General features: G+C 26.8%; 2 protein-coding genes across 17 annotated transcripts in view; one reads left to right on the forward strand and one right to left on the reverse strand.

Moving 5' to 3' along the window:
- The window catches only part of Fmr1 (synaptic functional regulator FMR1), a 58,905-nt gene that overhangs the window by 37,765 nt on the left and 1,974 nt on the right, over nucleotides 1-19,166 (reverse strand). The gene's annotated exons all lie outside the window — the stretch shown is intronic.
- LOC145932597 (G protein-activated inward rectifier potassium channel 3) lies at nucleotides 85-17,838 on the forward strand. 10 transcript variants are annotated; one of them, XM_083031666.1, is made up of 7 exons: nucleotides 3,804-4,063; nucleotides 4,659-4,716; nucleotides 6,303-6,765; nucleotides 13,472-13,925; nucleotides 13,991-14,594; nucleotides 15,686-15,781; nucleotides 17,253-17,838. In XM_083031666.1, the coding sequence occupies exons 3-7, from the start codon at nucleotides 6,614-6,616 to the stop codon at nucleotides 17,702-17,704; spliced, it is 1,758 nt and encodes a 585-aa protein (XP_082887792.1). In that variant the 5' UTR covers nucleotides 3,804-4,063; nucleotides 4,659-4,716; nucleotides 6,303-6,613; the 3' UTR covers nucleotides 17,705-17,838. The 10 variants fall into 10 exon arrangements, 8 of the variants coding, with proteins under 8 accessions (XP_082887774.1, XP_082887840.1, XP_082887823.1 ...); XM_083031676.1 differs by having other exon boundaries at nucleotides 6,513-6,765; XM_083031686.1 differs by having other exon boundaries at nucleotides 3,994-4,011; nucleotides 6,513-6,765.

A 19,166-nucleotide genomic window follows, 5' to 3' on the forward strand; every position in this document is an offset into this window, starting at 1 on the left:
AAAACAGAAACCAAAAGAGGAAAGAAGAATATGTTTAGTTCGAAAACAGAGTGATTTTTTTTTTCTTGAGAAGGAGGAAGGAAGATGGATGATGCACCGAAGCTTTTCCAACTTCCGAGGACAATTGAAGAGGAAGAGGAAAGGGAGCTGGAAAGTCACAAAACGAGAGAATCATTGGAGAACACGATGAAAGTGGAATCTCCTCTCTTAGGTCAAAAGAGCGCTTTGACAATTTCTAGTTTACCAAGAAATGTCACTCTCATCAGAGTTAGCACTCAAAGTAGCAGCATCGCCGGTGGTATCGGTCGGCAGGACTCTACCAGGTGAGGATGTACTTGTGTTAAGTTTTATTGATTAAAATGTACTTATTTGTTGAGATAACAAAGATTCCATTGCATTAAAGAATGTACTGAAAGTCACGAGTGTGCCACCAGATTATTTAAAGTTAAAGCATCACGTTAAAAGCGGACACGTCATATTTATTAAAGTGATTATCGGCGCCTCTGCTTGACAGGTGTTCTTCGCGGTTTTAAACAGATTAGAAGACCAAAAAAAAAGAACGACGTATGAACAAAACGTTAAATTTAAATACCATTATCACGATAACGAATTGCAAAAGAAGAGAATAGATTGTAGAACTTTTTTAGAATTCGTTTCATGTGCAACGAGAGCTAGAATAAATGGAATCATCTCAAATGGAAAAAGGTTACGCGAATACAAAACAATAGCGTCACATACTTTATCTACCAAGTGTATAACATACAGATACACAATATTGCGATAATAAAGTCGCGGATATGATAAATGGCAACTCATTAGAAATAACGGGTAAAGGGTAAATACACGTGGTAACCTCGTTACGCACGCACATGCGACACGCAATGCGGATGAAACGTTGATTATGCACAAACACACGTTAATTGCATCTAATGATGACAAACTTATTGGCGTATTTAATGTAGAATATTAATATAATATTTACTTTTGGCAGATTCTTACTTAAAGAAAAATAAAATTAATAAATTGTGCTCCAAAAATAATTTTGCACCGTGTATACTGTTTTATATTTGATATGAAAAATGACCAAATTGGGTTATTATTACTAATTATTACTCTTATAACAAAATCTGTTTTGTGTAAATAAAATAAAAAACCTTGTCGCGTAAATGATTTTTGCTCATGAGAATGCGAATTTACTATTGCAACAAATTTAATTTGTTATTAATTTGCTGCGATAGCATAAAATGTGCTGTGTTCACAAACTTTTTCTCTTTTGTATAGACCGTTGATTTAGAAATTTATTTATGAGGTATTTATTATTATAATGTATAAAGAATTTCAATTCATAAAGAAAGCATTTTACAGTGACTATATATAAGATTTGTTGTAATAATTCGTAATTTTTTAAAATTTTATGTTATATATGTAATATTTTATCTATATACACACAAAGTGTTCCACAATTCAATAGAAAAAATGAAATATTTTCTGGTCATTTTGAAGACAATTTTTCCTTAGCAAAATGTCGAACCATCAAAAATTATAAGGATTTAAAAAAACAAAGGCTTTTCAACAAAAGGCAAACTATACTTTATATAATTAAAAAGTTTATAAAATTTTTTAGTTAAAGATGAAGTAAAAGACCCTGATATTGTGAATATTCATAGAAGAAGAGAGTTAATTCAGAGCAAGACGCGGAAATCTATGCGCAAATTATATATTCTTTCCTTTTAAATATTAATTATTCAATGTTTTTTTTTGGTCCTAAATTTTGATTATCATTAAGTTAAGTCAAAAAATACATACATCGATAAAGCATGGATTGTAAAAGTAAATACGTGTATAATGGAATAACGAAATTAGTAAAACACTTAATATATCTTTGTTTCGGTAAACAATAAATTGCAATAAAAGAAGTATCAAACATTTTTTTAAAGATTAAAATAATCATCAGCTTAATAATTGTTCTGCAGAATTCTCCTAATCTTTCATTTTGATAAAAAAATATTAAACTAAGATTATTTAAGAAATCAATAATGTAAAAGATATTTTATTTTACGAGATCATTTTAATGCATTGTGACACACATACATAAAATATGAAATATTTTATAAAATATTCTTTTCAATTATTTTATCATCATACTGTTACATATAGAATAAAATAAATAAAAATATACACATATATATATATATATATATATATATAAATATGTAATACAAATATATAAGTATGAAGAAATTTACATATATGTATAAATATAAATTTCTAAATTTTTTATTAATAAATAGAATTTTTTGAAGAGATAAAATGAGATTATATAAATGTATATGTGTGTATAGACTTCTCATTGCGTCAAAAAATTCATAATATATTAAAAGTAAAATTATTTAAAAAATTTCAATCGGTTTTACGATCATGAAGACAAGTGGATCATTAATGACGTAGCCTCCATTGGAGACCGCTTGTTAATTTAATTGTATGTTTAGGTTCGTTATCGCAACATGATAGCGGTCAGTTAGATCTGGTCCGGCCGCGAAAGATATCAAAGAATCAAATCTCAATAAGTTTCTTTCCGCACATGGCAATTTAATTCGGAAATTGCATCGATCATGGATTGCGAAAAATTAAGCGTTTCGACAAGAAGATCCATTTGTGTGAAGCCTAAACGAAACAGCTGGTTGGTGCAATCGTTTTACACATACATGTGTTTTTCACTTCAATGCTAAACTAATTAATAAGCTTGCGGTTTATGTATTGATTGAGGTTATTACTAGGCAAGATTTCTCTTTTCTTGATTTTTTTTCTTGATTTTTGTCTTTTTCTAAAATATTTGTTTCTTTTGGAACAAAATATTATTTTTTAAATAAATTTATTATTTAAATTACTTATAATACGTAGAATTTTAGATTAGAATTAGAAACACTAACAATAAGAAATAGTAAAATTAATTTGTATTAATTTTAGATCTTTAATAAAAATAATCACAACGTAATAATCATACAGTTTAATTAAAATCTTTTACTTTATAATTAAAATTTTTAATAAACAAAAAATTAATTCAGATTTATTTCTCAAAATGTAAAATCAATCTTTCTTTCTCTTTCTCTCTCATCTGAAATTAATTGTGCATATAGAACACGTCCATTAACAATATTAAATTATTCCGCAGGGGAATTGAACAAAGTTTTCAGTAAATCCAAAAAACACTTAGAAAATTCTAGAGAATTGGAAGATCAATGTTCACGCGTTTACAAACGAACATTCAGATGCAAGATGATCATTTTGTGCACTTCTTGTAAAGATAAGCAGATTACTAAAATACGAAACTCGCTGTAACTCGGAAACAAGGTCAAGTTGGACATATTCATATGAACTTTTTTGTTTTTAAGTGCTAAATCTATTCCTGAAGTGGGTTCTACATTTTATGGAATACTTTATATACATACACACATACACACATACATATATACAAGATGTCCCAAAATTTGCGAATCAAAATACCATAGAAAGTTCTCGAAAAAATATATTAAAATAATATTTGCCATTTTTTATTCCAAACAGTAGTTTCTAAGGTAAAAACGTTTCAAACTGGCCAATTATAGATTACGATTAAACGGAAGCGCTTGAAACGCGTGAAATGCGTAGTCATTAACACTATCGACTCACGGACAAACGTCCATTTAATCGTAATTGGCCAATTTAAGATTTTTTTACCTCAAAAACTATTGTTTAGAATGAAAAATTGCAAACACTGTATATATATATGTGTATGTGTATATATATTATAAATGTATTTTTATATCATAACTTAACAAAAGTTTCTCCGAGGAATAAAAGATAATCTCATGTCTTGACACGTTTTGCGTACATCAGCGCAACTTCAGCAGCCAGTCCGATCCTGATAACAAGATGTCAAGACGCTGATAAAAGTATGCGACGTCAGTCAGTCAGTCGAGCGAGAATCGGGCATGAATCGCGAGTCGTTCTCGTCGTCTTATTTCGTTAATTGTGATCATCCATTTTGATTCTAACAATAAAATTCTGATGACTTTTAACAACTGTGATATTTTCAAGCAATTAATTATTAGCAAATAATATTTTTATTAAAATTGATTTTAAACTTGTAACAGTTTGATATATTTTTTTTCATTAATAAATTTTTATATAAAAGTCTTTTTTATATATATATTTAAACCATCTTCGTGTATGTGTATATAAAATTAAAAAATAGACAGTATATAGTATAAATTTCATACTTGAAAAGAAGTAAGTACATGTGTATTTTTTAAGCTAGTTTATATGCACACAGAATGGTTTAAATATGAACAAGATATATAAAAATATATTAATGAAAAAAAAAATATATCAAACTGTTACAATTTTTTAATTTATTTGTCCTCATGAGCGGAATATAGTTATTATCGATAGCAATGCTCTGTATGCTCTTGGCAAAGATGGAAAAAAACGCTCTGCTCTGGAATAAGATGTTAATCTTTAAACTTGTACTTTCAACCGTTTCATGGCTTTCGTTTCTTTTTTATCTATTTAAATATTTGCGACACTAATAAAGTTATTTGGAGATACTAATATTTGCAATCTACATAAAATTTCGACGCCAGATACTTGTTTATTAAGTATTATCTGTTGTGATACAGATGGATTTTATATTAATATCTGCTCATCGAAAAATCCTGGAGCTTTTTGCATTGTATGGTATGTCGTCACATTTCCGCACATATATATATATATATATATATATATATATATATAGTATATATCAGTGGATATATCTGTTTTGACCCAACTTAATATTCTACCGTTTTTTTTATGAAAAATCTCATTTACATTTGGACTATCCTCGCATATATAACATCATATTTTGTTTAAAAATTATAAAGCAATGTTGTGTATCAATTTCTCAATTTTCTGCATACTTTTATAGAGAAATGTTATTTCAAATACTTGCCAGTTTAATGTTATATACATATAAAAAATACTCGGAGAAAAAAGTTCATATATAATCAAATATAAATACATAGTTATAAAAAAAATATGTCCATCTTTTTTTTGTTTCACATAATCTCTGTCTACGTAGTATGCACAGGAAAAATAAAAAAAAATAATTTTTTTGTTTCTTTAAAAAAAATGAAATTGGAAGAAGTGAAAAAAAATTGCTCATATATAATATATTTATATTATATTATGTTATATTTTATAATTATTATTTTTCCTGTACATATAGGCGGATAAAGATTATATAAAACAAAAAAGTATATGTGAAGAACATATATCCATATAATTATTTATATTTATACTTAATTATATATGGACTTTTTCCCGAGCAATTATTAGAAATTATTCTTATAAAAGTGTTCCATAAAAAATTATTATGAAATATGAAATTTTATATGCCATTTCTAATATTGTGCTATTTCGGCTCATCTGGCATATATTATAGAATAAATAACCGCTATCTACATCATGTGATTATTATATCATGACTTTGCTATATATTATCAAGCGATTTGCCAAAAGTAGGAGCGATCATCTGTTTATCGCACGCGAATGACGCAACGAACGCGAATGATCACCTTTTCTTTTCTGCGCGAGAACACGAAGAACAAACGACATTTGTCAGCGAGTGATAAACAGCATTCGATGGTCAGCGCGTGTATAAAACGTCGTAGATATCTGACTGCTCATAGCAGTCTATCTTGCGGTATATCCTCCACCATCGTTCGTCCTCGCGCGCGTCTTAACTAAATCAAATCGTCTTACAAAATTCATTTATCAACAAATATAATTAGACGATTACGTAGATTTAAAAGACTGATTAAAAAACATAGAATTTATAATTGAGAAATTACGTTTAAAATATAACAATTGCAAATGTAAATTTCAAATAAATCTACAAGAAATTTCTGATATACATATCTCTTCTTCAAAAGAGAGATTTATAGAAAAAATGCCTGTAGTAACATTGAAAATAGTAACATAGTAGTAACATTGTAATGATCAGTTTTAACTTTATTTTTAAATCACAGTAAAGTTGAAAAAGAAAGAGAGAAAAGAACAAATTTTTTAATCCAGTGAAAATTCGTAATTGTTCATTGAAAGTGAAAAAAGTTCTTCGAAAAATCCTATATCTTTTTATAAAAAAAATTTGAAAAAAATACATAAATGCTGAAGATCTATTTTTATCAGCAATTTTGTTAGAGAACCTTAAAACAATCTTTAATCGAGATAAAAATTCGACAATAACGATCTAGAAAAGTAAACTATTCTAAATATTTTTGCAGAAACAAAGAAGTTTAATAGAAAAAAGTATATAAAATCTTTATTTTAATAAATCAGAGGTTAGGTTAGGTTAGGTTTACAAGATTTATCAAAAATAACGATCAAGGGAGAAGATTGGAATATTAAAAAATATTCAAATAAGTAAAAAAAAGATATGTGCAAAAGTACAAATGCTACATTGAGGTGTTTATTTTATATATAAATGCTTTAAGTATATGATGAGACATGAGTGGACTATTCCGTTATTAAAGGATTTGTTCAGTATTAAGAATAGCAGTGTATGTGTGTGCATCACACGATATAGTGAGTCAAAATGAACGAGATGAATAGCAACGTGTTGAAGACGGGCGACAAATTCCCATCGCCGGATTGCGAAGATGAGCAAAAGTTAATATCACCAACCACGCCGACGATGCCAATGATAGTGCAAATGACGAAGAATCCCTATTCTTCTCTGAAGTACAGGTAAAGGGAAAAATTTCATCTAAATAAAATCTGAATTTTACTTAAATAATACTTCGAATGCTAATGTTTCTTAAGATATATATAGATATTCGATACTTATATATATCTTGTATTGTTGAATGAAAATTGCGATGAAAGCGTCATGCATGGGCAAGCAAATGATATTTCCAGGTCAAAGCAATCGTCAAGTTGCTAGGCAACCTTGAGAAATGTATAGTACATCAAATTAACGAACGTTTCGAAAACGTTCTTCAAATATGTTAACACCAAAATTATATTTGCGCAGAAGAGAATGAGAAATTAATGTTTACTAAGATTTATGAGAACTAAAAAAAATCGTTATAAATTTCGCGTAACCATCTAATTTTATCATGATAAAATTTTCAAGGCGAGCCGAAACAAAAAGTTTTTCTTATTACTTAATAGATAATTGAATAATATTTCTTTTACTCTTATTTCCACGACAAATATTCGAAAGATATAATATATAATTTAGAAATACATAATATGAAATAGATTTTGCACTAATTTCTATCTTTTATATATCATGAAAAATTATAATATGTAAAAAAATTAAGTAATTTTCCAGCGATTTGAATCTGTCTATAGTAAAACTATTCGCAATACCAGTAAATGATTAACAACCGAAATATCTATCATAGTATTTTATATATAGAATATTATTTTTATGTCATAAAAAATGCATATACATAAAATATCCATAATGTTATATAGAATTAACATTTAATATCTTATTATTTGCTAATATTATTTAATGTTATAAAGGATTTCATAGTCTGCAGAAATAATATTCCAGAAATTACTGTTATTTGTTTATTCTCCAACTGCTGTTATCAATGTCTCGTGATACTTGATAAGCGACTTAGAGATCATCAGTCTTAATGACCGATCACTCAAGGTCCGTACGCTAAATCACTCGTAATAGAATAAATATTAAGACAATTAGTGGAATTTCACATATCTATCGCATAAATTGCCAGATAATTCTAAATAACTTTACTAATTAATAATGAATTATTATTTTCCATCTTTGAGCAACAATATTTAACAAACAAATATTTTAAAGAAATAGAAGTTTCGAGATGTAAGAAGAAAGATTCTTTTTTGATAAATGTTTTGATAAATGAATAATATATCTTTTTATTCAAAATTATATAGAAATATACCAATATTTTTTTTTTTATTATTTTATGTATATGCATAAAAATGTTGTGTGTGTGTATACATATATATTTATAATTATAATATATAATAATATATAATTATAATAATAATATATAATTATTATAATTATACAGGGTGAGTCTAATAAAAAGTTCACCATGTTTTTCTCGAAAACGGTTAAAAATAGAAGAAAACATCCATTACCAAAATTGTAAAATAAGAAGGAACACAGATTTTGGTGACCTTAAATAATCTTGTCCACTTTTCACATCAATAATAAAAAACAATTTTCTTTTTTTAATGGAAAGGAATACTTTGCAGTCATATAAAAAGGAACAAATTATTTTATTATTACAGTAAATGTCAAAATGTTTGCCATGTTAACCCAAACATGTCTATAGTTTTAGCGGAAAGCTTGCTTCTAACTCTTGTAGGTTTATTTCGCCAAAAATATTTTTTACTTTTTCTATTATAATATTTTCTTGCGAAAAATATTTTTCGCGAAATAACCATGCGAGTTAGAAGAAGTACACACAAGCTTTTCGCGAAGACTATAGGCATGTCTAGATCAACATGATGATCATTTTAAACATTTACTGTAATAATAAAAAGATTAGTTCCAAATTTTTATTCTGACTTATTTTGTTGATATCCTGGAAATGGTTACATTTTCGAAAGATACTCTAATACAAATGCTATTAAGCTTATCGAATACTATCGGTAGAGTAACAAAAAAGTACTTTTCCGTTAAAAAAAAATTTTTTTTATTTTTGATGTGAAAAGCGGACATCCAAAGTCACCAAAATATGTGTCCCTTCTTATCCTACAATTTTGATAATGCATATCTTCTTCTATCTCTAATCTGTTTTCGAGAAAAACGTAGTGCATTTTTTATCAGACTCACCCTGTATAATTATAATAATGATATATAACTATTATTATTATTATTATTATTATATAATAATTATTATTATTTAAATTATATATAATTATATATATGTATATATATATATTTTTTAAATTATATGTTCAATTTTTATTAAACAGAACATATATAAAACATACAGCATATATAAAACTTAAATCAATATATTATTACTTTTTAATTTTGGAATTAAAAAATATGCAAAATAATTACAAATTTTACTTCAAGTATTTAACTTTAAGTGTTTAAAAATAAAAGATTAAATATTGAAACAATTAGTGAAATATTATTTACTTTTATACTACCGGATAACTTCTAGATTAATCCAGTAGTACATGAATCATTTTCTTCATTAACAGCTACACAAATATCGATTTCGAAATTCAATAATTCCGAAAGAATTTAGGGGGGGGGGGGGGGGAGGATTAAAAGTGATTTGTATATACGAGATCAGTAATAAAATTATACAGAATAAAATTATTATTTAAAAATATATTATTCTGTTATAAAATTTTTAATTAATCATTAATTAGTAATATTATAAATAAAATTATATATTACACATTTTTTGAAAAATCAGCGGTCACACACACACATAATATGCGAATAATTAAGAGCGAATCTTGCGTGCCAAATATATGTATACATATACATATATGCTCCGATACTTGTGTAAATTCATACAGTATCAGAAATGTTGAGATATTTCTAATGCTATATATATATGAATTTGCATATATATCGTAGTATACACAGCATGCTTCATCTTTTGATATTTACGCATGATATGTTAATTATTCGGTAACTTTAGCAGAATGGAATTTAACAAATAATTATTTAATAATGTTATTATTATTTATTAATGTTAATTTTTTTAAATATTAATTATTAATTATTATCAATATTAATACATAAAATTATTATTTGTTTCTCGAATAATTAACAGCCATAATACGCAGACATTTAGAGATGAATCACACGTTCCAAATTTATTTCAATAAGCATTCAAATTCATGTGTGACATATGACATTACTGATCTCGTATAAAATCGATCAGCTGTTCGAAGTATCATCGACCCAGAGAAGGCGGCGGAAGTGCAAAGGATGCCGTCACTGACTCGGCGACTGATTAACGCGTAATAAGTAAATTGGTAGATAACGGCTGCTCGCGGTTATCATTCAAACTCAAAATGGCGACTTCCTTTTTGTGTCAGCAAAGGGAGACGAGGTACCCGAGAGTCTTCTCGGTAGTATCGAACCGCTAGCAGTGATATCTCAAACAAATAACGAGTCTCCGGATATAGTTTGTTGCTTCGGATATAATTGAGAGACAAGATTAATAGATTAATACGTACGCAATTAATTCGAGAAATCAAGATACAAAACGTTTGTTTACAATAATTTGTATGTTTTATGTGGAAATAACTTATTTATATGGAAATATGATAAACCCATATTATATGATTAATATATATATATAAATGCGATTTGTTTAATGTTTCGACATTAATCAACATATAAGTGGTATTCGTATGTTTCTGTGTGAAAATAATATATTCGCTATATCGAAATATAATTTTAATATAATTTTAATGTGGAAATATATTATCGCGCACGAGTATATGCGATAATATGTTGAAATATAATTGGTGCAACTATGTAATTGTTGTGGTTGTTGAGCAAAATACATTGACGGATAACAAGTGATTTTACAATACGTTAACAAAGCGGATCTTTGTGCTAATATATTTTAAAGACAGTTCTTTATATTCGTCATGTCAAAAGGAACAATGACGAATAATGCGCAGAGATCCGTGGTGAGTGTGTGTGTTAAGATTGAAGTAAACTTTAGTTCCTATTAAATAAATTATATTAAAATTTAATTTAACTGTTGTGTATGATGAGCAAGCATTTCACACAAACAGAGTAAACAGGCTTCAGCTTTATGATTATAATTTTTATATTTTTATTTTACATAAAAATTATTAAATGTTTCTTTAATATTTATCACAAATTTAGTCTTTCAAAACTTTTAATAGATATATAGTTTTTGTTTTCGAATAAAATTTTTTTATGTTATAGAAATAAAAGTCACTGACTTTCTTTATCTCGTACATAGATAAATATGATAGCGTACATGATATATACAGTGTACAAATGACAATATGATAGAATGATATATATAATATGTTTCTCTCTTTCTTTCTTTTCGAAGCGTATGCATGGTTTAAGTATGATTTAACAGAATATCTCAAAATTAAATATCGACAATATAAATATGTTTCAAACGAAAATTTATAATTTTAAGATAATAACGCAAACAACAAATTTTTTATAACATGTGTTTTATGAAATATCAAAGTCACGATATTTTTTTTAAAGCTTAATAAACTCATGTGATTTTATTTGCATAAATTAATTCTCCTAATTTGTATATAATAATATTAGAGTAACAAATAAAAAAACAATTTACAAAATATTTCATAAGTTATTGAGATCAAATTTGAAATATAACAATAATACTCATTCTTTCATTATAATGTTCGATACATTTTTTATAAAATTATCAGGTTAAATACTGAAATTAACTTGATAATTGATTGATTAATGATTTTCTCATTTTTATACAAATGCAACATTGTATCTGCAACGTGCAATTATATATTTATTATTTATAATATATATTCTGAATATAAAAATAGAGATAAAATTAAGATCAAATCATCGAAAAGTTAACACATTTTACGAGATACTATTTATTTTGTTATATAATTTTATGTTAAATAAATTATATAAAAGAATTTTGTAAAAATTGTTAATTTTCTAAAAATTTTACTTTAATTCTTAATAATTTTATACACAATGACTAGGAGAATTGATATATGTAAAAACTCATATAGTTCTTTATTTATAAAAATAGAGGTGACTTTTAAAATTTCAAAATTATCTTTACTTTTGTACTTGTATCTTTACTATTATATATTATGTACATATATATATATATATATATATATATATATATATATAGTGTGTGTGTGTGTAATATTATATATATTATATACATATAATAATTTTGTACGTAGTGTTTAATAATTTTTCAATTGCTATTTCTTTTATTTAAACGCAACAAAAACTTGTGACTTGTGTGTGTGTTTGAGAGAGATTTGTTATTCAAATCCTATCTTCCTATTGCGTTACATATGTAGCGTAACAATGATCTACATATCGAAAGCCACAACCTTGGCGACAATTGCGCATTGGTTTTACGTTTTGCATTTTAAAACTCGATTTCTAACATATCTTATGAAATATTATGTCACAACGATATGCAATCAAATATGAATTTTCGATGATTTTACATTAAATTACATCAAAATATATTATATATATATATATATATATATATATATATATATGTATTTCTTCATAAATTTTTCTTAATTTTATTCAAAGATTTTTGATTTTGAAAAGAAAACTTTCTAGTGAATATTTTTCCTAATTTAATAAAAATACTATCATCATTCTCTCTCTCTCTTTCTTTCTTTGTAATTAATTAAAATATAAAAAATTAATCTTTATACATATATACAGTAGTATACTTAAAATTATTTTTTTATAATTTTTTTAATTTTAATAATTTTTTTTATAAAATTGTAGACAATAATTATAATAAAAATTTATGATAAAAAATGTTCTAATAAAAAACTTGAGATATTAAAAGCATTATCCCACTTTATAATAGGTGATTTTTATATCATGTGTATTAAGTCATTCCCGCAATTTTTCGAATAAAAAATTTTTTTTATCAAAGTAAATATTACTTTATATTTAGTTGATATTTATTAATACTTGATGTCAAAAATTATTCGCTATTAATTTCTCTGATTAGCTTTTATTATCATCTCATCCTTATTCTGAAGAACAATAAAAAAATTTATGAGATATTTGTTGGAAAAAAAGTCCGCTTTACTTGCTGCGACTAATCCCAAACAAGATATATAAAGTAATATAATAATTTGGCATAATTTTTAAAAACCTTCAATAAAATATACTGGAATCTTGTAATAACGAACCTCGAAATAGCACGTAAAATCCCTTTCATATATACTAGACGTATTAGATTAATAATATGAGTAGAGTAGCAACAACCTTGCAACAACATGCATCCGTAGGCGCATTCTTCCGATCATCTTTCGGTGGTATACGAGAAAATAATATGTGGACGAAACGATACCATTGCGACCCTGAATTTCACGTTTCAGAATGAAGTGCGGAAATAATCGTTATTATGTTTACAATCATGAACCGCGTGTTATTAAAAAATAGTTGTTAAATTTCTTGTTCAGTTTTGTAGAGAGATATATTTATTTGTTGTCTGATAAAACAGTGAATATGAGAGAAAGAAAATTATATAATATAATTTTAATAAAAATTAATTAATTAAATTAAATAAATTAGATAGAGAAGAAGGGAGAGGGTAAAGGGGAAGAAAAGAGAGGGACAGGAAAAGAGATAGAAAGAAAGAGAGAAGAAAAGAAAGAAAGAGATCAAAATATCTCATTTAAATACGAATCATACAACGAGTCTGTATTTCAGGAGTCGATACCGAGCTGGACCGACACGGAAACTACGCCGTCGTGCCGTCCTGAAGAATGGCGATTGCAACGTGTTGCAGTCGCGCATCTCTCGACGATCGCTACGCTTCTTGCAAGACATTTTCACTACTTTGGTAGATACGCAATGGCGTTGGACGCTACTGTGCTTTATCCTGAGCTTCCTTCTCTCCTGGTTAGGCTTTGCTGTAATTTGGTGGTTAATCGCTTTTACCCACGGTGATTTTGAAGAGCGTCACTTGCCACCCTTTCAAGTGGAAAACAACTGGACACCATGCATTTACAATATCTTTAGCTTCACCAGCTGCTTTCTCTTTAGTATCGAGACCCAGCACACTATTGGATACGGCAGTCGATCCACCACCGAAGAGTGCCCCGAAGCTATATTTGTGATGTGCCTACAAAGCATTTCTGGCGTTATGATCCAAGCTTTCATGGTAAGTATTTTCGAAGAATACTAAATACGTATAAAATAAATTTTATAAAATTGGAATAATTGCAGGTAGGCATTGTATTTGCCAAGATGACAAGACCGAAGCAACGTACCCAAACCCTACTGTTCTCGCGAAATGCCGTAATTTGTCAACGGGATGGCGAACTTTGTCTCATGTTTCGAGTAGGCGATATGCGGAAGAGTCACATAATTGGTGCGAGCGTTCGCGCTCAGATGATTCACAGTAAAACAACCAAAGAAGGCGAAGTTCTATCTCAACATCAGCAAGAACTGATCGTAGGCACTGATGGTGAAAACGGCGATCTATTTTTCATCTGGCCAACCATCATAATCCATCGGATTAATGAGTCCTCGCCCTTCTATAATATGTCTGCCGAGAATATGTTAATCGAACGTTTCGAAATTGTCCTGATATTAGAAGGTACTATCGAATCTACTGGACAAACGACCCAGGCCAGATCAAGTTATCTTCCCCAGGAAATTTTATGGGGTCATCGTTTCGACCCCATGGTGAATTATTCGAAAGAGCGGCAAGGTTACGAAGTAGACTATTCGCTATTTAATAGTACTACTCAAGTTGACACTCCGCTTTGTTCGGGCAAAGAACTCGCAGAGTTCTACAAAGTACAGGATGATTTTCGTCACGGAACTGGTAAGCATTTACGTAAATGGTTTTTCATATAGCTATCCACAGATGCTTGTTGTGATTTACTAAACTGAACACAAAATATGCCCAGAGTAATGCTAAATGTCAAATTTTTCGTGTGCATTAATATTAAAATACTTATGTTTCTTGCAATTATAACTATTAGACTATAACTATTTTTAAAAAATTAAAATTATAACTATTAGACTATTAAATATAAAATATCAAAAAATTTCAATTTTACAAACATTTTTTTAATTACAATATTTTTTTGTAAATAGAAAGTTAAGAATGATGAGAATATGAGTTAGAAGAAAATATAAATATAATTAATAAATTTGATATTGATGGGAAATTTAGAACTATTTTCGCAAGAAAAGTCATGTAAATGCAGATCTGATTTAAGATATAATTACCGAGATATGTGAGTGTCGAATTATTAACATCAAAACTAAATCTTATCTACGTTTACTTATCTACATTAAGTAATTTATCACATTTTTCAGTCAATATGTTTGATTAATATAAAATAATTTCCGTATATACCTTTGATATAATTAGTCTATAATAATTAGTGTGATATTATATGTATAGTGTCTATTATATCGATGTAGTGTATGTTTGCTTAATTATTTTTAGAATTTTTAATATTGACAACATATAAATAATATAGTTCTTTTCGATATTAATTTTAGAAATAGTCAAATCTAATAGTGTTTAGGTTTTTAATGGGATTTATAGACAGATTTTAAATTCTGTACAACCAGATTTGCCTAAATTTTGTCACTGATAAACGAATTAATAAAAAAGCTAACTATATATATATATCTATATATATATATTTTAAGAAAATTGCTATTATTGCCTTTTTCCGCTTTTTGCACTTATTTTTTTATTCAAAATCTTTCAAGTTTATAACTGTTAACAAAGAAAATTAATACTTTTATATAAGTATGCCAATTGCCAGCCGGCGTGTTAATATTTAGCTTAAAAGCTTGCTAGTATCCCAAGCAAATTAATCCCTAGCTTGCTAATTCAAACGCTTCAGTTTTACACGTAATTTGTTATCTGACTGTCTGGTACCGACTATACCACAGATGGAGACCTAAAGAGAGTGCCTAGCGACCCAAGGAGTGCTCCTGTCATGTTCAACACGCTCCTTCAAACCGACACAGACTTTCTCATCAATCAAGGTCACTCTTCTCAAAGGCCGTCTAAATTGCATATCGACATTCCATCTATTGATGATTGTCCTGGAGTATGATGATTTGTTTAAGCTCTAAGCAAGAAAAAAGGGCGAGGAAAAAAATTAAAATAAAGTAAAAACGAAAAATAAAATAAAAATGAAGTAAAAATAAAGTAAAAAGAAAGAGAAAAATAATAATAAAAGAAAAGGAAAGGAAAAAAAAAGATGAAGAGACATTTTTTCACAAATAAAACGAATAATTCATTCTTGTAGTACTTCTAAAAATTCTATAAAAATAAGCTATGTTTCGATTATAGTCAGGCATTGAAAGAAGAATTTAGTAATAAATAAATTAATTTGATGATTTTGACATATTTGAAAAATTCGAACATTCGAACTCTTGTCTTATTGTTAGAATGAAAATTCTGAAGGACTAAGTAGTACATATTTCAATTATGTCAAATAACCAAAAGACAGCAAAATATTGATAACATATATTTAAATTACGATTTACATTCCGTTTTCAGGTTGGGAAAAAAACAAATTATTTATTATATTGTATATTATATTATATTTTTTTAAATTTTTGCTTGATTTAGCTTGGTTGTGATTGTCTATAAATCTTATAATAATCTATGCATTTAAAATTGAGATTGCAAAACATATGTGATGGGGAAATCACACATTAACAATTGATATTTGACAAATAAGCTTTATTAAAAAGTTATAATAAAAAAATAAATGATAATACAAGTTAAACGGAAGAAAATAGTACTATTAATATATACAATAATAATGTAAGAATAATAGTGAGAGAGAATTCGGTTAGATATGATTTTTGATTCAGCGAGTAAATATGAAACCATCACCTAATAAACAGAATGAGAACGGAAAAATGAAATGTTTTAATAAACATTTAATGTGCGCGATATCTCTCTATTCATATATAATATAAACGGTTATAAATTGAAATGAAGAAAAAATGTAAATGCCACGAACACAATCCTAAATTTAATCGCAATCCTAGTATAATATATTTATCTATAATTTTTGGGTATTACAATTTTAATCTCAATCTTTAATGCATAGTTTATGTGCAAGTATAAATAGAAGAAAAATGTTAAATTGTCATTTTACGTGTTGGTTTTTTGGTTGTGAAAGCTCTTTGGATGTGCAAAAAAACGCTCTTTTAATTATATGTATATTTTAAATGTAAAAAGTGCAAAATAGGGCAATGTAATGCAAAAAATGTAACATAAAATCTATTTTGTCTTCTTGTTTATTTTATCTTCTGTTCTTTTTTTAAGTTGTCGAATTTCAAAAACTTTCCAATTTTTTCAACAGCTTTTCTAATTATATGGAAAGACTTTTTTTCAAGATGAAATTTAATTTAATGAAATTTAAATAACATTAACTGATTACAAATATCGATCCTTGATCGAATTTGAAAAATTTTTAAGTCACAGAATGCCTTACAGATATCTTAATCGATGAGGATCGTTTAATTGGGGAACAATACTGGTGCAATTATCACTTGACCAATCAACAACATTTACTGTCTTTCACGCCTTTGGATTGCCCGAACAGCGACAATAGCGTGGAAAACGAATATCCTTGGAGAAATACATGTAAATATTCAAACTTACACATTCCTACTTTACACAATTCTCAAAGGGAAGGCATTGATCAAACCAAAGTATTTGATTTCCACCCTGACACCATTCAAATCATGGAATATCAACAAATACCAGAAACAACAAATAGAGAAATCCTGAAGACTAATTGTCAAGAAATTGATTTCGAGAAAAAAGAAGGCTTAGAAAAGAATCTAATTAAATTGCATCGCGAAAAAAATAAAAATCAGAGTCAGAAAATTATTCCTAAAAAAGGGAAAGATGTTTTAATGCAAACAGTGAGAAAAAGAATATGATTGATAAAAATAAAGGGAAGATTTTGACAAATAGTCAAAAAATTATTTTCAAAATATATATAGAGTCAATCATGATTATGCGAGAGTGTGATAATGTTATTAAAAATAAAGTAGTTTATAACAAGAACAAAATAAAAATAGCAATATATATTGCACGTGTAAGAGTTTAGGATAAAATATTTTGCGAAAAGTAAATTAGCAGATTTTATAAATCAAGAAAAAAATTCTGAAATGCTAATTATAAAAAAATTAATCATTCATTGATTTGATAAAATGTAAATGAGTTTATAAAGCGGCGATTTTATTTTCCGAAACAAGTAATGAATTAAACTGCTGGTCGGTTAATCATTACTATACAATATATTGAATCTTTCTAAGAAAAAAGTTTCTTCGAAGAAAAAATTAATAAAGGATTATGTATCATCATTATGTATCAAGTGCTATTTAATAACAAATTAATATGTATTTTATTTTACGATTAAATGTTATTTATTGCTTAAATAAGAATATTGTAAATTCTAAGTATTTATGTATAACAATTACTTCATTTGTAATTAGTTGTATTATTATATTATATTATAAATTATTATGGATGTTCTATAAGTCGCGGGCTATTTTTAATTAAATCTTAATAAAAATTTAAAGAATATTTCAAGTTCTTGGGATAATATTAAATTAAAAAAAAATTAATTATGTATAAAAATACACACACATATAATTTATATACAAATATACATATATACAAGGTGTTAAATTTTAAACGTAACAGGTGGAATATTTCTTAAACAATGCATTTAGAAATAATGTTTTAAATAAAAATTGTAGGGCTTAAAAAGATCTAAGATCTTATCACTTTGATTTTGGGAGGCATTATCAAGGTCAGGGCAAGATCTTGAATTTTTTAAATAAAACTACTATATTTTTTTTATATAAATTGATTCCTCGCAATAATCTGCATAAAATTTATAACAGTAGGATGGCAAAAAAGTGAATAGTTTACGAGATATTTTATACTTTAGTTTGACATAATCTTACACAAACTATGAAATATCTTGTAAAAATTCATTTTTCGATTATCTTACCTCAATACTTTTATGCACAAAATAATGAGAGAAATCGATTGATGTGAAGAAAATAGATAGTTGCTTTTAAGAAAAATATGTAGCTACTAATTGCAAATTACATATTTTTTCTTAAAAAAAACTATGTGTTTTTTTTACTCCAATCGATTCCTTTCATTATTTTGTGCATAAAAAGTATTAAGGTAAGATTATCGAAAAATGAATATTTTACAAGATATATATTTGTGTAAAATTATATCAAATTAAAGAGTATAAAATATCTCGTAAATTATATTCACTTTTTGACAAAACTATAGCCTTATAACTTTTTATATAAAATTGTGAGAAATTGATTTATATAAAAAAGTATGATGGTTTTATTTAAAAAATTCAAGATAATC

The sequence above is a fragment of the Prenolepis imparis genome, unplaced genomic scaffold (genome assembly GCF_030444845.1).
Source record: "Prenolepis imparis isolate NDT839.2.m4 unplaced genomic scaffold, iyPreImpa1.0 SCAF_1, whole genome shotgun sequence".
Taxonomy (NCBI): Eukaryota; Metazoa; Arthropoda; class Insecta; order Hymenoptera; family Formicidae; genus Prenolepis; species Prenolepis imparis.